The sequence below is a fragment of the Alnus glutinosa genome, chromosome 14 (genome assembly GCF_958979055.1).
Source record: "Alnus glutinosa chromosome 14, dhAlnGlut1.1, whole genome shotgun sequence".
Classification (NCBI taxonomy): domain Eukaryota; kingdom Viridiplantae; phylum Streptophyta; class Magnoliopsida; order Fagales; family Betulaceae; genus Alnus; species Alnus glutinosa.
The window spans coordinates 13,901,243-13,923,670 of record NC_084899.1 but is presented as its reverse complement, the minus strand read 5'-3'; the positions used below and the strand labels follow the sequence as shown (position 1 = coordinate 13,923,670).

Genomic DNA, 22,428 nt, shown 5'->3' with positions numbered 1-22,428 from the left:
GTGGTCACAGGCTTTCTCCAAATCTAGTTTACAAATAATGCTTGAAACTCCCGATTTCAACCTGTTGTCCAAACACTCATTTGCTATGAGAACTGAGTTTAGGATTTGTCTCCCATCTATAAATGCATTATGACTGTTTGAAATGAGTGATCCCATCACTTGCTTCATTCTTATAGCCAGAACTTAAACTAAGATTTTATACACACTTCCCCGCTAGGTTGATTGGTCTGAAATCCTTTACTTCCAACTGCCCAATCTTTTTTGGGATAAGAGCAATGGAAGTAGAATTGAGGCCCTTCTCAAACATCTCATGCTCATGAAAGTTGTGGAAAATGCACATAAGATCATCCTTCACTATAGCCCAAACAGACCGAAAGAAAACAATAGCGAAACCTTCAGGGCTCAGCGCTTTGTCACCATCCATACTATGCAACGCTTGAAGAACCTCCTCCTCTTGTAATGGTCTTTCCAACCAATCCGCTTTTGCAAAAGAGTCTAATAAGGGAAACTCTAACCCATCTAATTTGGGGTGCCAATGAACTATTTCATTAAAGGGATTCTTGTAAAACTGGATGATTGTATCATTGATCACCTCTTGATCGGAGGTAGTAGTGCCATCTATACAATGACGGGAGATAAAATTATTTCTCCTGTGAGAGTTGGCAAGACGGTGAAAAAATCCCGTGTTGTTATCCCTTTCTTTTAACCAAGTCGCCTCAGATTCTTGTCTCCAACTGACCTCTTGCAAAAGAGCATCATCCTCTCAATCTCCTTTCGCCTTAGTCCTTACTTTCACCTCTTCTAAATAATTAAGACACTGTAACTCCTCTAATAAGGACTTCTTCTTTTTCGCTATATTACCAAATACCTCCTTATTCCAATGTTTTAAATCCAATTTCAGTCGTTTTAGTTTATTAGCCAAATGGAAGCAAGGAGTACCTAGAACCTGATACAAATCCCCACCCCTATTTCACCAAATCTTCAAAACCCTTTTCTTTCAACCATATGTTCTCAAATTTAAAAGAACACGACCCTCTAGACAAACTTCCATAGTCAAGCAAAATGGGAAAATGATATGATAACGGTTGAGGAAGACGATGTTGGATTAGGTTTGGGAAATGCTCTTCCGATTCTTGTCTCTAACTGACCTCTTGCAAAAGAGCATCATCCTCTCAATCTCCTTTCGCATTAGTCCTTACTTTCACCTCTTCTAAATAATTAAGACACTGTAACTCCTCTAATAAGGACTTCTTCTTTTCCGCTATATTACCAAATACCTCCTTATTCCAATGTTTTAAATCCAATTTCAGTCGTTTTAGTTTATTAGCCAAATGGAAGCAAGGAGTACCTAGAACCTGATACAAATCCCCACCATTGTTTCACCAAATCTTCAAAACCCTTTTTTTTTTTTTTTGATAAGTAGAGAATTTTATAAAAAGTGTAAAAGGCGCCATAAGCATACAGGAAGTATACAAAGAGGAAACCAAAACAGGAGAGCAAGAGGAGAGAGGAAAAACACCCGAAAAACCCAAAAACATAAGGAAACCCAAAGACCCCTACAAAACCAGCCCACAAAACCTAGAGACTAAAACATTACATCAGAGGCCCTCTTGCCTTGCTTGGCTAGAACCCAAACCCCTAGCATCATAATTAATAGTGCACTCTAGGTTCTTCACTTCACGACACCCTTTAAACTTAGGAGTGGGGACCGGAGCCTCTAGACGATGCTCCGCATCAATTAGAGCCATGAAGTCTAAAAAGGCCTTCTCATTCCCCTCGTGAGAAACCCCCAAAGTTTGAAAACAGAGGCTAAGATCAATAGCTGTCCCGGGAGAACTACGAAGCTTTTCAAGACCACCTCCCCGCGAAGAATCATCAACAAAAGCTGCCCCGGAAGACTCGCCCACTTCTAAAGGAGAAGGAGCCGTGCCCTTTGGGAAAAGAAAGCCACTCTGAAGGAAAGCCTGACAACCCTCGTCAAGAGCAGGAGTAGACATTAACCCATCCTTTGATGGTTCAAATAAGGGCTTGGTAGCATCCCCAAATGACGGCAAGGAAGTAGCTTTGGGAACACCGAAAGTCTCAAAAGCCTCCTCAAGCAGAAGCTTATCCATTTTGCCAACCTTATTCTTCCGGGAGTATTTAAGCACAGACTTGGATTCCGACGGGTAAATAGGCGCTCTAGACTCCGACATCACAGGAAGAGAAAAACACAGCCTTTCACCAAGGGCTGCCGCTTCTGATAAGCAAACGCCGGGGGCTAGACCAAACCCATCTAGAGCCGGCAAATTGCAATAAACCTCAGACGAAGACGACAACAGAGGATCCTCACCTAGGGCGAATCTCACCAAGGATGCCAAAGACAGCTCAGCTGCAGAAAGCGTCGGGTTGCAACCCACGTTTGACTGCTCCGGAGCAGCGGCAATCATCTCCACTAAAGCCGCCGAAGATGAGACCTTTTTTTTTTTTTTTTTTTTTTTTTTTTTCTGATAAGTAGAGAATTTTCTAAAAAACGTAAAAGGTGCCCCTAAGCATACAAGAAGTATACAAAGAGGAAACCAAAACAGGAAAGCAAGAGGAGAGAGGAAAAACACCCGAAAAACCCAAAAACATAAGGAGACCCAAAGACCCCTACAAAACCAGCCCACAAAACCCAGAGACTAAAACCTTACATCAAAGGCCCTCTTGCCTTGCCCCGGCTAGAACCAAAATCCCTAGCATCATAGTTAATAGTGCACTCTAGGTTCTTCACTTCACGACACCCTTTAAACTTAGGAGTGGGGACTGGAGCCTCTAGACGATGCTCTGCATCAATTAGAGCCATGAAATCTAAAAAGGCCTTCTCATTCCCCTCGTGAGAAACCCCCGAAGTTTGAAAACAGAGGCTAAGATCAATAGCTGTCCCGGGAGAACCACCAAGCTTATCAAGACCACCTCCCCGCGAAGAATCATCAACAAAAGCTGCCCCGGAAGACTCGCCCACTTCTGAAGGAGAAGGAGCTGTGCCCTTTGGGAGAAGAAAGCCACGCCGAAGGAAAGGCTGACAACCCTCGTCAAGAGTAGGAGTAGACATTAACCCATAATGAGACCTTCAAAGAAGAAGGAGAGTGCACAGCAGACACCGAGCACTCACCTAACGAACAGCCTGAAGCAAACGGCGCCGGAAAAGCAACGGCGCCTGCCGAAGCCGTCGGGCACAAGGTCGAACCCAGACTCGCTCTCAAAACCCTTTTCTTTCAACCATATGTTCTCAAATTTAAAAGAACACGACCCTCTAGACAAACTTCCATAGTCAAGCAAAATGGGAAAATGATATGATAACAGTTGAGGAAGACGACATTGGATTAGGTCTGGGAAATGCTATTCCGAATTCGGAGAAATTAAGAACCTGTTGATCCTAAACATAGAGAGGAGAAGGGGGGGGGGGGGGGGGGGGGGTCTTGATTATTCGATCAAGTGGATGACCCTCCAACCAACGGAATATTGATCAACCTCAAAATTTGAGAATCCCCAGACAGCAGAGGTTCCCTGAGTCGCTCCGGCCCTTTCATTCGGAAAACGAGTAAGTCTTCCCCAATGCACCAAGGGACTTCCCCCCAACTAAAGACCCTTGAAAGCTCCTCTCAGACATAGTGCTTATTTGCATCAGCATGGGACCATAAACTCTCAAAAAAGCCCAAGCGAAATAGAGAAAGTGACCACCACCTCTTTAATGCATTCCACTACCCGTTTATCTTACATTAAGAGTATACCCCTCGAGGCTCCTGAGGCTTGCAAAACAGTCCAACCTATGAAGGATCCACCCACAAGCCCCGGACAATACCGGCTATAATATTCTCCATTTTAGTTCTTAAAAACGCATGACGTTAGGCTCCAATTTTTCAATAAGTTGCTAATGCTAAGTCTTTTCCTTGCATCGTTAAGACCTTGAACATTCCAGCTGAGAATTTTCAGATTCATAGTGGGATAGGAGCCTTGCCACGATAACGAGAAGAAGGGCGGGGTTTATGAGTATTCCTCTGGAATCATAGTTCACTGAACTCGACAAGTTAAGAAGTTCTCTAACACCTTTAACCCTGTTCCTTGACACTTTTTTGGGGGAACTCGACATTCCTGCAACACCCTTACCCTTATGTCTTGATTCAATAGCGGCGAACAAATCTGAAGCCTCTTCAAATCCTTCGTACAAAACTCCCATTTTTTTTGCTTTGTACCTATTTAGGTTCCTTAGAATGACAACAATGATCTGTTGTTCCTATTACAAAATTTCATTTAGGGTCTGGCCATGTATTATCATACAATCTTTCTTGCTATACTTTCACTTGGTCAAATGCTCCTTAAGACTTTCCCCATTCTTATTTTCTTTGGTGAATTTTTCTTTTCACGTTTGTTGAAATTATCTGATATTCTTTTCTTAGTTTTAATCTTGCTACCTCTTTGACGTTTGTGCAATAATGTGGGTTGAGGGAATTAAAATTTGTTTAGATATCGTTTTGGTCTCTATGAGAATTATGTTCTTGCTTTGTAGTAATTGCAACTAATGTTTGCTTTTGTTTTCATCCTCAGATGCTATTTACAAAAACGTGTCCTTAATCTCTCTAGAGGTCCTGCAGTTCGAGCATTGCGTGCGCAAACTGATAAAAGGGAATATGCCATGCAAATGAGAAACATAGTGGAAAGGCAAGTGTGTATATGGTGATGCTTATACATAGCAGTCTAAAATTATTAGTTTTCGGTATGAGCAATCTCCTTCATGATACCATGTTTGGCTGTTTTGTGGCCCATTTTGTTGTTTAGTCAGCCAGAAAAATGTTTCCCATCTATTATATTTGCAGATTTGATGATCTTGAGCCAAAAAAAAATCAATTTAAATAGAAGAAGATAACAAATTCAGTTCAATGCATTGTAGTCGTTGTTCCAAGGAAGATAACAAATTCAGTTCAATGCATTGTAGTCGTTGTTCCTAACAATATTACCTTTCGACTTGGAGATGGACTTTGCTTTTGCATATTTGGCTCTTAAGTCTTCCCAATTAGATAAAGTCAGATTTCAGTTATCGATTCAGTCACTTGTTGCGATTTCAAGGTTTTTAACTAGAGTGGGGGATGATGTGGTCCTTGCATCAGGTTGCTCAAGATACTAACTAGTGGTTTAATTGATTTTTTTTTTTTTAAAAAAAAAAAAAAAAAACAAAAAAAGAAAAACAAAAAAACTTTATCAGAAAAAGACTCTAAAGCATCAGATTCTCATGTGAGATCAGACAAAAGAAGAAAGGGCAGAGGTGAACGGCTGAAAGGCGTGCAATGATTTTCAGGCACAAATGCACATGAATTGGCACACAATGAGGTCTATATAGAAAGTTAGAATTGGGGTTGGAAAAGTGTGGTCTTCTGGGTTGCGGAGCTAATTGAATTGAGGAGGAACTCAATTCTTTTTGTATGAAATTATTTGAGGAAAAAATGTCTTTCTTTTTTTTTTTTTCTTTTTGTTTTTTTGTTGTACTGTTCTAGAAGAAAACTTAGATGAGGTGTCCAGAATAGTTTTTCTATTACCAGCTGTCATTCTCAAGAATATTCCTCACTCTATTGTAATCATTTCTCCTAATATATATGGAATGTATGTCGAGAGACCTGGAAAAGACTCTTCTTTTTGAGGAAATGAATTGGAGACAGAAATTTAGAGCTCTGTGGTTGAGGGAGGGGGACAAGAACACAGTCCTTTCACAGGGTGGCCAATTCACATCGTAAATTCAATCAAGTGGACTCTTTGACTATAAATGGTGCAATTTCCAGGAATCTTGTGGAGATTAAAGAGCATATAGTCCAATATTACAACAATCTATACTTTGAGAATTGTTCTTGGCGGCCTAGGGTGGAGGCCTATCTTTCTTATCCAATGATGCGGATGAGAGCATTTGGCTAGAAAGAGCATTTGAGGAGAAGGATGTGTGGGAGGTGATCACAGATTTGAATGGAGATAAGGCGCCGGGTCTTGACGACTTCACTATGGCTTTCTTTCAAAAGTGTTGGGATATTTTAAAAATTGACATTATGGATGTTTTTGCAATATTTCACGCTCGATGCAAGTTTGAGAAGAGCTTTAATGCAACTTTTGTCTCTCTGATTCCAAAAAAGACTGATGCCATGGATGTGAGAGGTTTTTGCCTTATTAGTTTGGTTGGGGGGATATACAAGATTATATCCAAGGTCCTCGCAAATAGGTTTAAATCAGTTTTGAGCAAGATTATCTCCAACACTCAGAATGCGTTTATTGGTGGTTGACAAATCTTGGATTCAGTGCTTATTGCCAATGAATGTGTGGATAGTCAAATTCGATTAGGGGACCTTGGGCTACTGTGTAAGTTGGATCTAGAGAAGGCATATGATCATTTGAATTGGGATTTCTTGCTATATTTGTTGTACCGTTGTGGTTTTGGGAAAAAATGGAGGGCCTGGATTCGTTTTTGTATTTCTACAGTGAGATTTTCTATTCTTGTGAATGGAACCCCATCGGGTTGCTTCAATAGCTCTCGTGGTTTGCGACAAGGAGATCCTCTTTCTCCTTTTTTGTTTGTGGTAGTTATGGAGGCTTTGAGCTGGATGCTGAGTGCCGCATTAGATCAGGGCAATTTGACTGGGTTTTCAGTGGGACCCAAGGAGTTTGAGGCTTTAGTTGTGAACCATTTACTATTTGTTGATGACACGTTGATTTTTTGTGGTGCGCAAGAAGAACAAATTGACATCTGAGGTGTATCTTCCTTTGCTTTGAGGCAGCTTCGGGTTTAAGGATTAACTTAGGAAAATCAGAAATTGTTCCTATTGGTGCGGTAAAGGATGTCGAAGGGTTGGCCCATTTACTTGGATGTCTGGTCACTTCTTTGCTTATGACATACTTGGGTTTGCCATTGGGTGCTTCTTACAAGTCTGTGTCTATTTGGGATGGTGTTAGATGGAAGCGTATGTATTTGTCAAAGGGTGGGCGGCTGACTCTTCTTAAAAGTATGCTTTCCAACCTTCATACTTATCTCTTGTCGTTGTTTCCTATTCTAGTGAGGGTGGCTAATCGTCTTGATAATATTCAAAAGGCTTTTCTTTGGGCTGGCATTGGGGATGAGGCCAAATTTCATTTAATCGAGCACTTCTGGGCAAATGGTTGTAGAAATATGGTAGGGAAAGAGCGGCTTTATGGCAATTGGTGATTGACGCAAAATTTGAGAGCCTTAGGGGTGGTTGGCGTTCAAAAAAGGTTTCGGGTTCCTTTGGAGTGGGCGTGTGGAAATATATTAGGAGGGTGTGGGAGAAGTTTTGTAATTTTGTTCATTTTGAGGTTAGATTTTCTACGAAAGATTCACCAAACAGTCTACAGTATCTTGGTGCTGGGTTTTGATAGGTGTTTCCAAAGGAACTCTCGCCGGTATGGAAACAGGGTTTTTCCTCTCCTAGCATTCTAGGCTTCCAGAGGATGGAGCGGTGCTTCTCTGTGGAAGCCAAACGCTTCTTCATTTCGGCGAAGTCTGAAGTGGCGGATTTACGTTTGGAGGAGAGGAGAAAGGGGTTTTGTGGGATCATTTTTTTGGGTCTTCAAAGTTCTATTTGGTTGCTGGAAATCGTCGAAGAGGCTGCGAAGTTTTCAGTGAAGGACTTTGTTAAGTATTTCCGGGAAGATGTTAAGGTTTTGATGGTTAGAGGGGGAGAGAACAAGTCTGGCCGCTACTTAGAGGTGGTGGTATTCGCTGAGGGTGGTCGGAAAGGGGCTATTTGGCTCCCAGAAGGCCGTAAAGGTGGAGGGTGGGCTCGGTTTGCGAGTGAGCTGCGGAAGATGACATCCTTCCTTGTCTCGAAGGATCGTCCTGAGTCGTTCACTTCGAAATGGCTGGGTGCGTCTTCTAGTTGGCAGGATGGGTCTCCTTCCTACGCGGCCGTAGTTCGGGGGGTTGATGATTCTTTCGTCAAGCATGCAGGGGTGCAACGCTCAATGGATGAGCCGAGTGGGTTGGATTTGCTCCCGGAGTCGTTTAGGGTGGTCGATGAAGGAAGGAGAGCGGTGAATTGCTTTGACCTGGAGGAGCAACCGCACGGATCGCCGGAGAATGCCTCTTCACACGGCCTGCCGCCTGATCCGTTGGTTAAGGGTCTGAGTTTTCGTCCGTTGGGTAAGAAGAAGATTCACTGTGCTCACTCTGCACGAGGCGTGTCATCACTTTTGAATTTGAAATTGTATGGGTGGATACGCAAGCTTGTCAGCTCTACTTGGGCGTTGGGCCGGGTTGTTCGGAAGCATCTGGACCGGTTTGCTGGGTTCGGTTTGGGCCCTAAGTGCAAAGGGTTCCGTTTGGGTCGATTTTTGCAGAAACCTTGTCTGAGACACGTTGGTAGAGCCCCTTTTCAGTCGGTTATCTCTGAGGATGAGGGTCCGGTGTCGACGGCCGATCTTGGGCGTTCCTCTCAGCCGGAGTTATCGTCGCCTACAGTTTATGGGTTGGTTCCGGGGCGATAGGGACAAAACGACCCGTCGACGGCCGATCGTGGTCGAGTTTCTCAGCGGGAGAATTCATCGCCGTCAATTTCTGGGACGATTCCGGGCTTGTCTTCTGTCCCAGTTTCGGCCTCTCTGCCTAGTTGTTCAAATCTTGTCGTTTTATCTCAGGTAGACACTGTTGAGCCGTCCCTTCCTTTCTCCTTCCCTCCTTCACTGGTTGCTCAAATGGCTTCGGCGATTCCCCTTGTTGGGTCTGGTCTTTTCGGTGGACATGGTCTTGATGCTACCATCGTGCCTTGTTGCTCTGGGTTTGTCCCTCCTCCTCTCACAGGGGTGGCCGAGATGGGTGATAGAATTCGCTCTTCTCTCCCTGTGTTGCAGCCGTTTAAGCCTTTCCAACGTTATTACCGAAAAGCCAGGGATCTCAGGGAAGGTCAAGTGAAATGGAACGATGGGCTTCTTGCTGATTCCATGGAAGCTTTGAAGAAGACTGGCGGCTTTTGCAATAAGGCTTCGGTTGTAGAGCCTTATTCTAAGGAAGATTCTGCAGCTCCCCCTTTGAAGTCTTCTGAAGATACGACGAGCAATGAGAAGAAGGTAGTGAGTAATGGGAAGAAAGGCTTCCTTCGGAAAGGATTTCTCAACCAGAGGTCGTCTGTGTTGGCCCCTTCTACCAAGTCCTCCTTGCCTTCTGAGTTGGCCCTGTCTTCGACTCCGGAGGTCAAGGAAGTTGGTGTTGTGAGGGACAACGGCATTACCAAGTATCAACAGTGGCCGGTTGGGTTCGATCATTCTGAGGAGGCCCTGGTATGGGAGCAGGATGAAGAGTCTTGGGATGGGGTGCCAATGGTTTGGGAGATGGATGATGGTCTTGATGTGGAGTTGTTGGCAATTCACGATGCTATTTCAGAGGATTTTTTTCGAGATCGTTTGGTAGCTCGCAAAAAGACTAAAGGCAAGAGGGAGCTTTTGAATTTGAAAAGCTCCGTTAACTATGGAGATGTGAGCGCTCCCTCAAGTCGCCGAAAGAATAGGATCCCTTGACGTAGGATTGTGTTCTCCTTGGTGGGTTTTGTGGTTTTGGGCTGTTCGGTTTGTAGGGTTTGTTTGGGATCCTTTAGGTTCTTTTGGGCTCTGCTTTTGGCTAGCTTTTGGTTGCTTCTATGTATACTCCCGGTGTACTCAGGGGCGCCTTACGCTTTTAAATAAAACTTTTATTACTTATCAAAAAAAAAGAGGTGGGGGATGGCTCACATATTAGTTTCTGGCATGATTGGTAGTGTGGAGATAGATCTTTGAAGCAGTGCTTTCCAATTCTGTTTAGTATTGTGAGGAACAAAGATGCGATAGTGGTGGATAACTTGGTCGTTCATAATGGAGTTATTCAATGGAATGTTCTTTTTACGAGGCAAATCTAGTATTGGGAGATGGAGATGGTTCTTTCTTTCTTCGAGCGGCTTGACTCCCCTTCGGTTCGACATGGAGAGGGAGATAGGTTAGTTTGGAACCCCTCTAAAAGAGGTTTATTTGAGGTGAGATCCTATTATGAAGTGCTTATTAAGAAAAATGGCCCATCATTTTTGTGGAAGAGTATTTGGCGTGTTAAGGCTCCGACAAGGGTGGCTTTCTTTGTTTGGTCAATAGCTTTGGGTAAAATTTTGACGCATGAGAACTTGCGTAAAATGAATGTCATAGTGATTGAGTGGTGTTGTATGTGTAAGAAGAATGGGGAGTCTATTGATCATCTGTTGCTTCACTGCGAAGTCGCCCGTGATCTTTGGAGTTACATTTTTATCTTTTTTGGGATAGAGTGGGTTATGCCACGAACGGAGTTGGAGTTGTTGATTAGTTGGGGCGCGTCGGTTGGGTATAGTCGTGCTAAAGAAGCTTGGCGGTTAGTTCCATTGTGTTTATTGTGGTGTATTTAGCGGGAACGGAATGCGCAGCTCTTTGAAGATGTAGAGACAATAATGGTCGAACTACGGAAGCGTTTGCTCAATATGTTATATCTTTGGATAGCATCCCATCATTGTTTAAATGGTTTTACTTATATAGAATTTTTAAATTTATTCTCTTCTTGTCCCATTTAGGAGCTCTCTTGTATACTTTCCGTGTACAAGGGTTGCGCCCCTCTGCGCTTTCATTGAATTGAAATGCAATTACTTCTTAAAAAAAAAAAAATTCTGGAATGAATAGCAGAGGGCTGGAAAAAGTAAATCAGCTCCTCCTTTCATACAAGTTCTTCCATCTCTATCATGATTAACATGATATCAGAGCCTGAAATTTGAATCTTCCCTTCTAGTAAATCAATTCTTCACGGTTTTTCTTTCCTATTTTCTTTGTTTTCCTTTTTTTTTTTCTTCATTGTTGCTTTTGGGTTGCTATGATCTTGGGTTGTTTGATTCCAGCATTTGTATTATGTTGGAAGGTTTATGAAGATGGCATGGTGGCCCATCATATTTATCACAACCGTTGTTTGCTGATTTGATGGCTGCTGGGTTTGTTGATTACCTGACGTGTAAAGTATACTCAGGACATTGGTTTTGGTTGGTTGGTATTTTCCGTGGCAATTCTCGGATGAATCTGGGTGTTTTGCGGCAGTTGATGGTGTTTTCCGATAGCTCGGGTATTTCGCTGGTGGTGTCTTGTTGTGTCAGTGTTATCCGTGTTGATTTATGATGCTACACGGTTGTTCTCGGTACCATGACAGTGATTCTCGGTGATTTCTGGTTGTGTTGGAATTATTCTGTGGTGATTCCTAGTCTTACTGGCGATATTGCTCACTGGAGCTGGAAGAGAAGACTAATGTTTTTGCAGTTGTCCCGTATTCCTTCTCTCGGATAAGGATAGTCTTGGATTGGTTCTGGAATAAATCTATTTAGTTTCAGTTTTGGGCTTACTAGCTAATTGGGCCACTAAAGTTATTTGGCCTGTGAGTTGTGTATCTGGGCGTTCTTTGTTTTGGGCTTCTTCTCTCAGTTTGGGCTTTCTTTGAATCTCAGAATGTTGGGCTGAGTTCAGCTTCGGTTGGATTGCGTCTTATAAGCTTAACTTTTTTGGGCTGGATTCAGTTCAGTTCATGTTGTTAGGTTCATTGGGCCATGGTTGGATCAGGCCAGGTTGGTTTGGATTTTGACCCTCTTTCATTGGACCCAAATCCGGTTTTACCCAAGCACCCGACTAAACTTCAATCCAAATATATACTGCTTCAAGTTGTTTGTTTTCCGGCCGGTTCACTTCATTTTTTCGGCTAGTGCATACCTAGTTTCTGCCAGTTCAGGGGTGTTTCGGCTAGTTCAATGTTGTTCTGCCCAGTTCTGACGGTTTTTTCGATCGGTTGAGTATTGTTCTGGCCCGTTCTATTGACTTTTCAGCCGGTTCACTGTTGTTCTGGCTAGTTCTGTTGACTTTTTCGCTGGTTTAGCTTGCTTTTCTCCAGTTGACATCTTTTTCTGACCTGTTCAGAGTGTTTTGTCATCGATCCAGCATCATAATTGGGTGATTCAACCATATTTCAGTACTTTCCGTGGGTTCCTTCATTATTCAATGGGATTTGGGGTAATTTCTGATATGGACAGCAAGTAGGGCTAATGTGGCACTGCAGCAGCACACCCTAACCCTAGCTGCATTTAACCCTAGCCGCCTCTAGCATAATAAGAAGCTTCTAGCCGAATAAGGAGTACAATACTTCTCCATATTTTCTTTCCCTAAGTGTCTTCGCTAAATAAGAAATATATTTTCCATTCTTAGTTTATTTTCGTGCAATGTGTTATGACGGCTAGACCTAATGGTTAAGTCTTATGACCTAGCCGTCATCTATTTAAGTGTAATCCTACTCAATGAATAAAATACTGAATATTATGAAAAACTAGACATTTTTGGTTGTTTTGGAGATTAAGGCTCTCTCGAAGTAGCCCATATCATATTTTCCTTGCTCTTTTACTAGTTGATTGTATCAATTTCTTGGCCTTATCCTTGTGTTTTCTACTTGTTGATTGATATAATGGCTACATGGGATTCAAGAGACACAAATGATCTCCATACCGAAGGATGAGTATGCTTAACTCCTAGCCCATTACTTTTTTTTTGATAAGTAAGAATTCATTAAGAAGCACAAAAAGGCGCAACCCTAGTACACAGGAAGTATACATAAGTGCCCCTAATTAGAGGAAAGAAACGAACAAGAAAGTAAAAAATCAGTGAACAACATACTACCCGGACTATGTGTCAATACCCAAAGATATAACATATTAAGCACATTTCTATAAAGATCCCCAACTGGTACCTCCACATCCTCAAAAAGCCTAGAATTTCTCGCACGCCACAAGCCCCACAAAACACATAAAGGAACCTGCTTCCAACTACGACAGGACCACGACCCAGCAAAGTGCCCCAACCACTAAATAAATCCAAGACACTACTAGACATAACCCACTCCACCCCGAACAAGCTATAAAAAGAACTCCAAACAACTTGTGCCACGTCACAATGAAGAAGAAAGTGATCAACGGATTCCCCATGCTTCTTACACATAACACACCACTCTACAACCACAATACCACACTTACATTAATTGTCACGAGTTAAAATCTTTCCTAAAGCCGCTGTCCAAACAAAGAACACCACCCGCTTCAGAGCTTTAACACGCCATATACCCTTCCAAGGAAAAAAAGCCGTCTTGTGACAAACTAATGCTTTATAGAAAGTCTTCACTTCAAACTGGCATTCAAACTCCTTTCAAACTGGCTACTATTATGAAATTCTGAAAATACCGCCATAATATCATTTTTGAGAACCCCCCAACTTTTTTGAAAGAAAGCCATAGAAAAACCATCTAGACCCGGTACCTTATCCCCGTTCATCTCCTGCACCACCTCCCACACTTCCTGCTCCTCAAAGACTCGTTCTAACTAGAGACACTCATCCGCATCAATGGAAGAGAAAGAAATCCCATTCACCCTAGGCGGCCACAAACTCTTCTCGGTGTACAATGTGTCATAATAATTCACAATATGATCCTTAATTTCCACCGGATCGGTAGACATAGCCCCATTGATCCTCAAAATCCCACATGATTGTACCTCCAATGCGAATTAGCCACCCTGTGAAGAATTTAGTGTTATTATCCCCTTCCTTCTGTCACAGAGCCCGAGATTTTTGCCTCCAATTAACCTCGTCAAACAGGAGTGTTTTTTCCAGTTCGTTGGTCATGTCCGACTTCCGTACCCTCTCCTCCTCCACTAGGCCCCGAGCTTCTTCAAAACACTTCAGCTCTTTAGCCCATTATAAGCGGACAACATCCTCCTCTTCCACCTCCACTCTAGCACACTCAAGTACTGCATCCCATTTTCTTTTATCCTCTACTTTTGATTCGTGGGTCATTGATTCTGGTGCGATTGAGCATATGACTGGTGCGTCCACTCATCTCTCTAATTATCATCCTATTACATCACCTCAGAGTGTTACTCTAGCCAATGGTTCCATAACCAAAGTTCAGGGCTTTGGCACCACTCATCTTAGTCCCTAACTTGACTTGTTCTGTTTTACACATTCCTAGTTTTCCTTTTAATTTCTTTTCTATTAGTAAAATAACTAGCTTTTATCCTTCTATCTGTATTTTTCAACATCTATAGACGAAGTGAATGATTGGCATGGGCATGCAATTGGAGGTCTCTGCTTTTTGGATATTGCTTCCATCTCAACTCCACGGGCACTTCAGTCCTCATTATCTCCTTTCGAGTGGCATTGTCGACTTAGGTCATCCATCTCTTTCCATTTCAAACATCAAGTAGGGGAGTCTTGGTCATATATCCTCTTTGCCTTGTGAAACATGTCATTTCGGTAAACATCGTCGTGTGTCTTTTCTGTCTAGGATTGTTGGTCAGGCTTCTAACCCATTTGAGTTACTCCACTTCGATATATAGGGTCTTGTTAGTGTTGCATCTAATAAGTTTCAGTACTTTGTTTCCTTTGTTGATGTTTACGCCCGCATGACTTGGTTTTTTTAATGAAAAATCATTTTGATTTAATGTCAATCTTTCAGCTTTTTCGTATGGAGATCAAAACTAAATTTGGTTTTGAAAATTCAAATATTGAGGTTCGATAATGCCAGAGAATATGTTTCACATTCCTTTACTTCTTATCTATCTAACAAAAGCATTATACACCATACTACTTGTCCTCACACACCACAACAGATTGTGTTGCTGAGCAGAAGAATTGACACCTACATGATGTTGCCCAAGCCCTCTTGTTTCATATGTACGTGCTAAAACGTTTTTTGAGTGATGCAGTACTTATTCCATGCTACCTCATTAACAGATTGCACTCCTTTGTTCTTGATGAAGCGTCATCATACTCCTTATTTCCCTTCTTCTCTAGTCTTCTCTTTGCCTCCTCAAGTTTTTGTATGTGTCCACAATCATGGCCCATGTTTCAACAAACTTGATCCTCGTTCCACTAAATGTGTCTTCCTTGGTTATTCACAAACTCATAAGGGATATCGATGCTATTTTCTGGCCTTTCAGCGCTACTTTAGAATTGCTGATGTTACCTTTGATGAGTCTAGTCATATTTCCCTGGTATTCGTTCTTCTGAGGAACACCATTTTGAGTCTTTGACCTGTTCTATTCCGTTTCCAACCCCTATTCCTTTATACCTTCCACTGTTCCTCTGCCTCAAACAACTCTAGCTCCATTAGAAGTAACATCCATGGCCAATCATTCCCGTGCCTCTCCATCATCCTCACTGTCTACGGATCCGACAAGCATCTATTGATTTTGATTGCTCTGCGAAAAGGCACTCGTTCCTGTGTCACTAAGCTTTCCATTGGTAATTTGTTTCTTGTCAATCTTTGTCTTCATCCTTTTTTCTATTTTATTTCCACCCTTTCTAGTGTTTCCATTCCTAAGACAATCCAGGATGCACTCTCTAACCTGGGTTGGAGGAGAGCCATGTATTGGAGGTAACAACTTTACCTCAAAATGGGACTTGAGATCTTGTTCCCTTGGTGGCCGGCAAACATACTATTGGTGGTAAATGGGTGTATACTATTAAGTTTAATCCTGATGGTTTTGTTGACCGCCTCAAGGGTCAATTGGTTGCAAAGGGCTACACATAGACTTATGACATTGACTATGATGTGACGTTCCATGGAAAAGCGCTTGTCATATCTGGCATTATCACCTGAAAATGACTAATCAATTTGGAGCTTTTCTAGAATCCCTTATAAAGTTCAGTTTCACCTAGTAACTAAGAAATGTGAGACTTAACACCTATGAGTATCTCTATAAACCGTCCACTCTATATGGGTTATTCATCTCTTCTCAATATGGGATCGGGGTGTTACATGTTCTTTCTTTTGGCCAAGATCTCTTCTATTTGTGTATTGATTTCTATTGTTGCCAATCTTGATTTGCCAGTATTAATTAGATGTTAAGAATGCCTTCCTTTATAGAGATTTACTTGAGGAAGTCTATATGGAGTAACCACCTAAGTTTGTTGCTAAAGGGAGTATCAGGGTAATGTTTGCGAGCTAAAGAATGCATTATATGGGCTCAACCAGTCACCAAGAGCACGGTTTGGGAAATTCTCCGAAGTAGTAATGGAATTTGGCCTCCATCATTGTTAGACAGATCACTCAGTTTTTCACTTACATATTGATTCTGGTACATCCTATTGGTTATTTATGTTGATGACATTGTGATCACTGGAAGTGATTCTAGAGGAATCATCAGATTGAAGAAGTATTGCAACAACGTTTTCACACTAAAGATTTGTTCAAACTTCAGTACTTCTTGGGGATTGAGGTTGCAAAATCTAAGATAGGCATCAATTTCTCTGAGAGGAAGTATGTACTCAACATCCTTGAGGAGACTGGATTGCTGGATGCTCAACTTGTTGATACTCCTATGGAGCCAAATCAAAAACTCTTGAGTGATGGAGTTTTGTTTCCAGATCCTAGTAGATACTGTTGATTGGTTGGGAAACTCGATTGTCTCACCATCACAATGCTAGATATCTCATACGCAGTTAGTTCTTAGAGGTTTTGAAACTCTCACATTGCGGCACTGCTATTCATATCATTTGATACTTGAAGAGAGTCCTAGACCGAGGCATATTGTTTAGAAATGATAGAACCCAGGGAAGAGTTCTAACCCCAAATCAACAATACAAGTGCAAAGTAATTTCTTATTAAAAGATTTAATTAGAGAATCATAAGCAATATAACCACATAGACAAACACAACACAGATCACCTCAAAGAGAAAAATCATTCGGGAGCAACCAAATCTGAGAAATCACTAGCCAAGAAGGTCCATATTATAGACACAAGGAGTACTTACAACCCTTTGTAAATCCTCTATAAAAGACGACAAGCAACTTGCTTGCCTCCAAGCTCGACAATCTTCTTTTAGTGCCTTTCGTCACCGACTTCTTCAGTGGACTTCTTGGTGGACAAGGGATGTGTAGGGAGTGATTTGAACAACTCAATAACGAAACCCCAAGGGATAGAAAAGCTTCAAGCTTTTAGAAATCTTCACTTAGGTTAACAAATGTGAAGGAAGGTATTCATCTAGAAGGTTTCTAGGATGAAAGATCTCACTATCTTCGTAACCAAAAAATCGTCGAAAGCTTGCTTGAGAACTATGGGAAAGAGATGGCCAAAATTTGCCAAGATTTGATTTTTAATGCCACGGGATTTTGTCTTTGCGTCACGATGGGGTCCTCTCGCATTGTGATGTGCGGCTAGGGTTTCATCGTTAACTCTTTGACATTTGGCAACTTTTGCATAGGTCGCTTCACGACGGAGTTTGGAAGGGCTTTGCACGTGATTGGACAGAGAGTTCTTTGTGACTATGCGTTACATCTCTGTCAAGACGGGCTTTGAAAGGAAGTAGGCCGAGGCTTCTCTGAGGCCCTATGTCACGTCTCCATTGTGACGGGCTTTGAACGGAAATAGGTTGAGATTTCTTTGTGGCTCTGTGTCACGTCTTTGTCATGACGTGTTTTGAATGGGACAAACTAGGAACACTAAAAAACACCCAATCCCTTGACACTTTCATACCGAAACTTTAGATAATCAAAAGTATTGCACATAAGATTTTGCACACCGAATGAGGCCAATTTCTTGAACCTAAGAAGAAATAATGGTCATCTAAGATTTATTCTCCATTTTTTAAATTTTTTCTCTCTAGTTCTCACTCCCTCCCTAGTGGTGGCATGTGCAGGCGCGTCCCACCATTTCTTGTCACTAGTGCTTTGGCTTTCTTCGTTCTTTAGATTTTTAGGACCTGGGGGCGAGGGAGACATCAACCAAACCTTTGAACCAATGAGTGTGACGACGATGTGAGTGGTGCGTGGAGTCGAGGCTGCTTTGCGAGGGAGTTATGGAGCGGCGGTTCTTCGTAGAGGCAAAGTCCTTTGTTTTCTTGGGTGACGGAAGGTGAGGTGCTGTTGGAAGAAAGAACGGTTTTGCTGGCGTTGTGATATTGGGTCTACAGTGCACAAATATGGCTGGTTTCGATGGTGGAAGTGGCGTTGTGGAACGCTGGGGTGAAGGACTTCGTTAAATCTTTCCGGGAGGGACAACAAGTGTTGATTGTTCGCCGAGGTGGCAATAGGGCCAGCCATTTCTTGGAGTTGGCGATGTATGCTGAGGGCTCTTGTGATGTAATCCATTGGGCTTCTGCGGGTGTTGTGTTTCCGTTGTGGGTTTCTTGGTGTTTCTTCTGTTTTCTGGGTTTCTGCAGGATTTTTTTTTTTTTTTTTTTTTTGTGGTCTTTGTGTGTATACTTCCTATATGCTCAAGGGTGCCTTATTCTTTTTTAATGATATGTTTTACCTACCCAAGGCTTCACTGATGTAGACTAGGCAGGATGACCTTCAGATAGAAGGTTTACTGCAAGATATTGTACCTTTCTGGAGGAAATCTCGCAATGTAGAGATGCAAGAAGCAAAATGTTGTTTCCCGATCAAGTGTCGAAGCTAAGTATAGAGCAATGACTCATACTGCTAGTGTGCTGACTTGGCTCCATCACTTCCTTCATGTGAGAGCCTTCCCAACACCAACTCCTGTCCAACTATCTTGTGATAACTAAGCTGGTCTACAGCCTCTAATCTTGTATTCCATGAGAGGACCAAGCAGATTAAGGTTGACTATCACTACGTTCGAGACAAGATACCAAGTGGAGAGATGTAGCCAATCCATTTGTGAAGCCTGAGGACCAACTAGCTGATATATTCACAAAGTCATTGAGTTAAAAAATCGGTTAGAATTTGTCTGTTCTAAGCTGAGCTTATATTACATATATGCTCCAGCTTAAGGGGGAGTGTTAGAATGCATGTTGTAATAAGTTGTACTATTCTAGAAGAAAACTTTGATGAGGTGTCCAGAATAGGTGTCCTTGTACCACCTGTCATTCTCGGGAATATTCCTCACTCTATTGTAATAATTTCTCCTATATATATGGAATGAATAGCAGAGGGCTGGAAATAGTAAATCAGCTCCTCCTTTTATACCTTTTCTTCCATTTCTATCGTGATTACCATTTTTTTTTCTTTCATTAATGGGGGCCTACAGCCCCATGCTGGGTGGAACTTCTAAATGCATGATGAAGGTTAATATCGAAACGGGCACTCTGGATCCTCTTATTAAGTCTTGCATCATTTATATGGGACACAACTCATTAACAAACAAGTAAATTCATTGACGCTCTAACACAAACAAGATATGACAAACAAAATTACATCCTCTACCCATTAAAAGAAACTTCTCAATTGAGATTAGGACTTTCAGAAAGATTAATAAAAATATGAGCCAAGGTGATGCAGGGAATGATAAGCTGGTTTTGTTTGATTCTAGTTTTCTTCAATTTTAGAAGTTTGGATACTTTTATAATTTTTCAGATTATTAGATATAGACTGAAATTTTAGTGCATTAGATTTTATTTTGAGTTTTATTATGTTATTGGGTTTTATTTGTGGGTTCACTAGTTATTTGGATTTGGATCTATAGTATTTAAAGCTTAAGAAATCTAAGTCCATTAGGGTTAGGTATTAAACACCTATAAATATGGATGTAATAGTTTTTTCAATGATGTTGGAATGAAGAAGATGGCTATGAATCCAGTGACAATTGCGATACCAAGGAAACCCTAAGCGCGATGCTTAGGAAAACTAGGTGTGCCGAATGTGAATGCTTTGGCTCATATTCTAGGTTGTAGGGGTTCATCTTTGCCATTGAAATATTTGGGCCTCCCTTTGGGTGCTCCCTTCAAGGCCAAATTTGTTTGGGATACAATTATTGAGAAAATGAAGAGAAGATTAGCAGGGTGGAAAAGACTATCCATCTATGGGTGGTTGGTTAACGTTGATCAAGAGCACACTTTCCAACTTGTCTACATATTTCCTTTCTCTCTTCCCTACCCTAGTCGGTGTTGCAAATCAGATAGAAAAGTCGCAGAGGGATTTCTTGTGGGGTGGTTTGGATAATGAGTCTAAGTTCCATCTTGTCAATTGGAAGAAAGTTTGTACTCCCCTCAGTCTTGAAGGTTTGGGGATTAGGGAACACTCACCTTCAATTAGACTTTGTTGAGAAAGTGGTTATGGAGGTATGATGTGGAGAGAGGCTTTTTGGCAACAGGTTGTGGATAAAGAATATGGTTGTCTGGCAGGCAGATGGTGCTCTAAAGTTGTCTCGGGCCTTATAGGGTGAGTCTTTGGAAATATATTAGGAGGGGCTCGGATGCCTTCTTTAGTTTTGTTACTATAGAGGTGATGGCTCTCAGTCCAAGTTTTGGCATAACATTTGATGTGAGGATTGTTCTCTAAAGGAATCTTTTCCGGAATTATTTACATGGCAAGGGATTAGGATGCTCTACTGGCTGAGCATATGTTTGCTCAGAATGACAGTGCATTGGAATATGAATTTTATCAGATTGGTACATGATTGGGAGGTGGAGTCTATATCTTTTGTTTACAATGCTCTATATTCTGTTAGTAGGAGTTAGGGAATGGAAGATAAGTGTTGTTGGGTTCCTTCCAAAAGACGATATTTTGAGGTCAGAACATGTTACAAAGCTCTCCTTCCCAATGTTGACTAATCTTTTCCTTGGAAGAGAATTTCGAGGTCTAAGGCTCTTTTGAGGATGGCATTCTTCGTGGACAGCATCTTTCAGAAAAAATTTCACTATAGATAATCTCTGCAACCATCACATCATAGTGATAGATTAGTGTGTATGTGCAAAAAGAGTGGGGGAAACTCTTGATCACCTCCTTGATTGTGATATTGCGAGAGACTCGTAGAATTTGGTTTTTAAGATGTTTGGAATTGAGTCGGTTATCCCTAGACGGGTGGTGGAGTTCCTGGCTTGTTGGAAAAGAAGGCTTAGTTGGAAGGATTTGAATATTATTTGGAATGCAATCCCTTCTTAAAATGTGGTGCATTCAGCGAGAAAGGAATGCTCTAAGTTTTGATGACTTTGAGAAGATGAGCTTGGATCTACAACTTTGTTTCCTTAAATCCCCTTTTGAGTGAATCTTTGTTAACGCCTTTCTTGATATCTCTAGCTTTGTAGATTTTTGTTCTCTTTTTCCTTCTTCTTGATCTTGCTGAGTCTTCTTCTCTTATATTCATCCTGTGTACTTGGGTTGTTCCTTTTGCGCTTTTTAATAAATTTGCTTTACCTATTAAAAAAAAGAAAAACTAGGAGTGATGCGTAGGTTTGTATCTCTCTCTCTCTTTCTTTATTTATTTATTTTTTGTCAGTTTCCAACAATTCCGATTTGAAATCCAACCAATATTAGATCTGGTTTTTCATATATTATTTTCCTGGTTTCTAATTCAAAAGAACCCCAAACCACCCATCCATCAAAAAGCTCTCAAAGAACTCAAAAAATCCAAATACTATTCTCGGGTTATTGTTCACAGCCCAGAACAGCCACCAAAACTGTATGTTTTCCTCTTTATTTCATCTCCAAATGTTATCCATCTGTTATACTATTAAAAACTCCATATCCCTAATATTTCCCAATCTTTTCTCACCAAAATCCTAATCGTAGCTTGTCCTAAACCCTAAAACAAGTTGCTGTTCATATTTTCCTACATTAGATTTGGTATCACTTCTTTTGTTTTACATCAATTTTGGTATCCTCCTGCATCACAAGGACACTCATGAGTTGGAAGAATCTAAAAACCCTGCTTAAAGTGTCAATAATGTGAGAAATAACTCTCCTTAATTGATGAAGTATATAGGGAGTAGCATGTATGAATTAAGGCTACAGGAAAGAATCAATTTATGAATTGTAACATACAGTGTATTATAAATTGCAGCATCACATATTGCTAAACTGAAGAGCATGGATTAGTCTCATTCCTGATAAAAAATGACAAAAAATATAAAAATAAAAGGAGCATTTACTTTTGGATGCTTGATTTAACATGCAAGTTGAGCGTGCAGGCTCTATTGTTTCCTGCATGTGTTTCAAGTACAGGTCCACACTGTTTTTCATCTCATCATGGAATTTGAATTTCTCATGAAAAAAAAATCTTTTTCTGTTTCCCGCTAGACTTAATATACTTTTACATGCTCAATATATTTAAAGTGTTTCTTCTTCCTCTCTCTGAAATTTGCAGCAGCTTTTAAATTTACACATTGGCAGACATGAACATAACTTATCGGCACAATAAAAACAAATACCATCTATTGGACAAGAGGGCTCTAATATTTCTAGTTACTTATCCCAAAAAGGGCAAATGGTGTCTTGTTCCCACCATAAGTAAGAGATGGACAGTGAGATCAGTAAGTCAAGGGTTCAATATTGTGTGGGATGGGGGATTTATATTTACCTAATAAAGGAGAAGCTGCTTAACCAAAAAATTAAATAAATAAATGATAGTCGCTATTCAAATTTATTTGTTTGGCATTAATTGCCCAATTTTATTTAGCAT

General features: G+C 41.2%; 1 protein-coding gene across 4 annotated transcripts in view; it reads left to right on the top strand.

Annotated features, from left to right (window-relative positions):
* Positions 1–22,428, top strand: part of LOC133856949 (uncharacterized) — an 87,355-nt gene that overhangs the window by 9,883 nt on the left and 55,044 nt on the right. For all 4 annotated transcript variants that reach the window (XR_009898262.1, XR_009898263.1, XM_062292013.1 and 1 more), the window contains exon 4: positions 4,567–4,680. Coding sequence is in view for 2 of the 4 variants with exons in the window: in XM_062292013.1 (XP_062147997.1) it covers positions 4,567–4,680 (114 nt within the window). In the remaining 2 variants the exon portion in view is untranslated. The remainder of the gene's footprint in view (positions 1–4,566; positions 4,681–22,428) is intronic.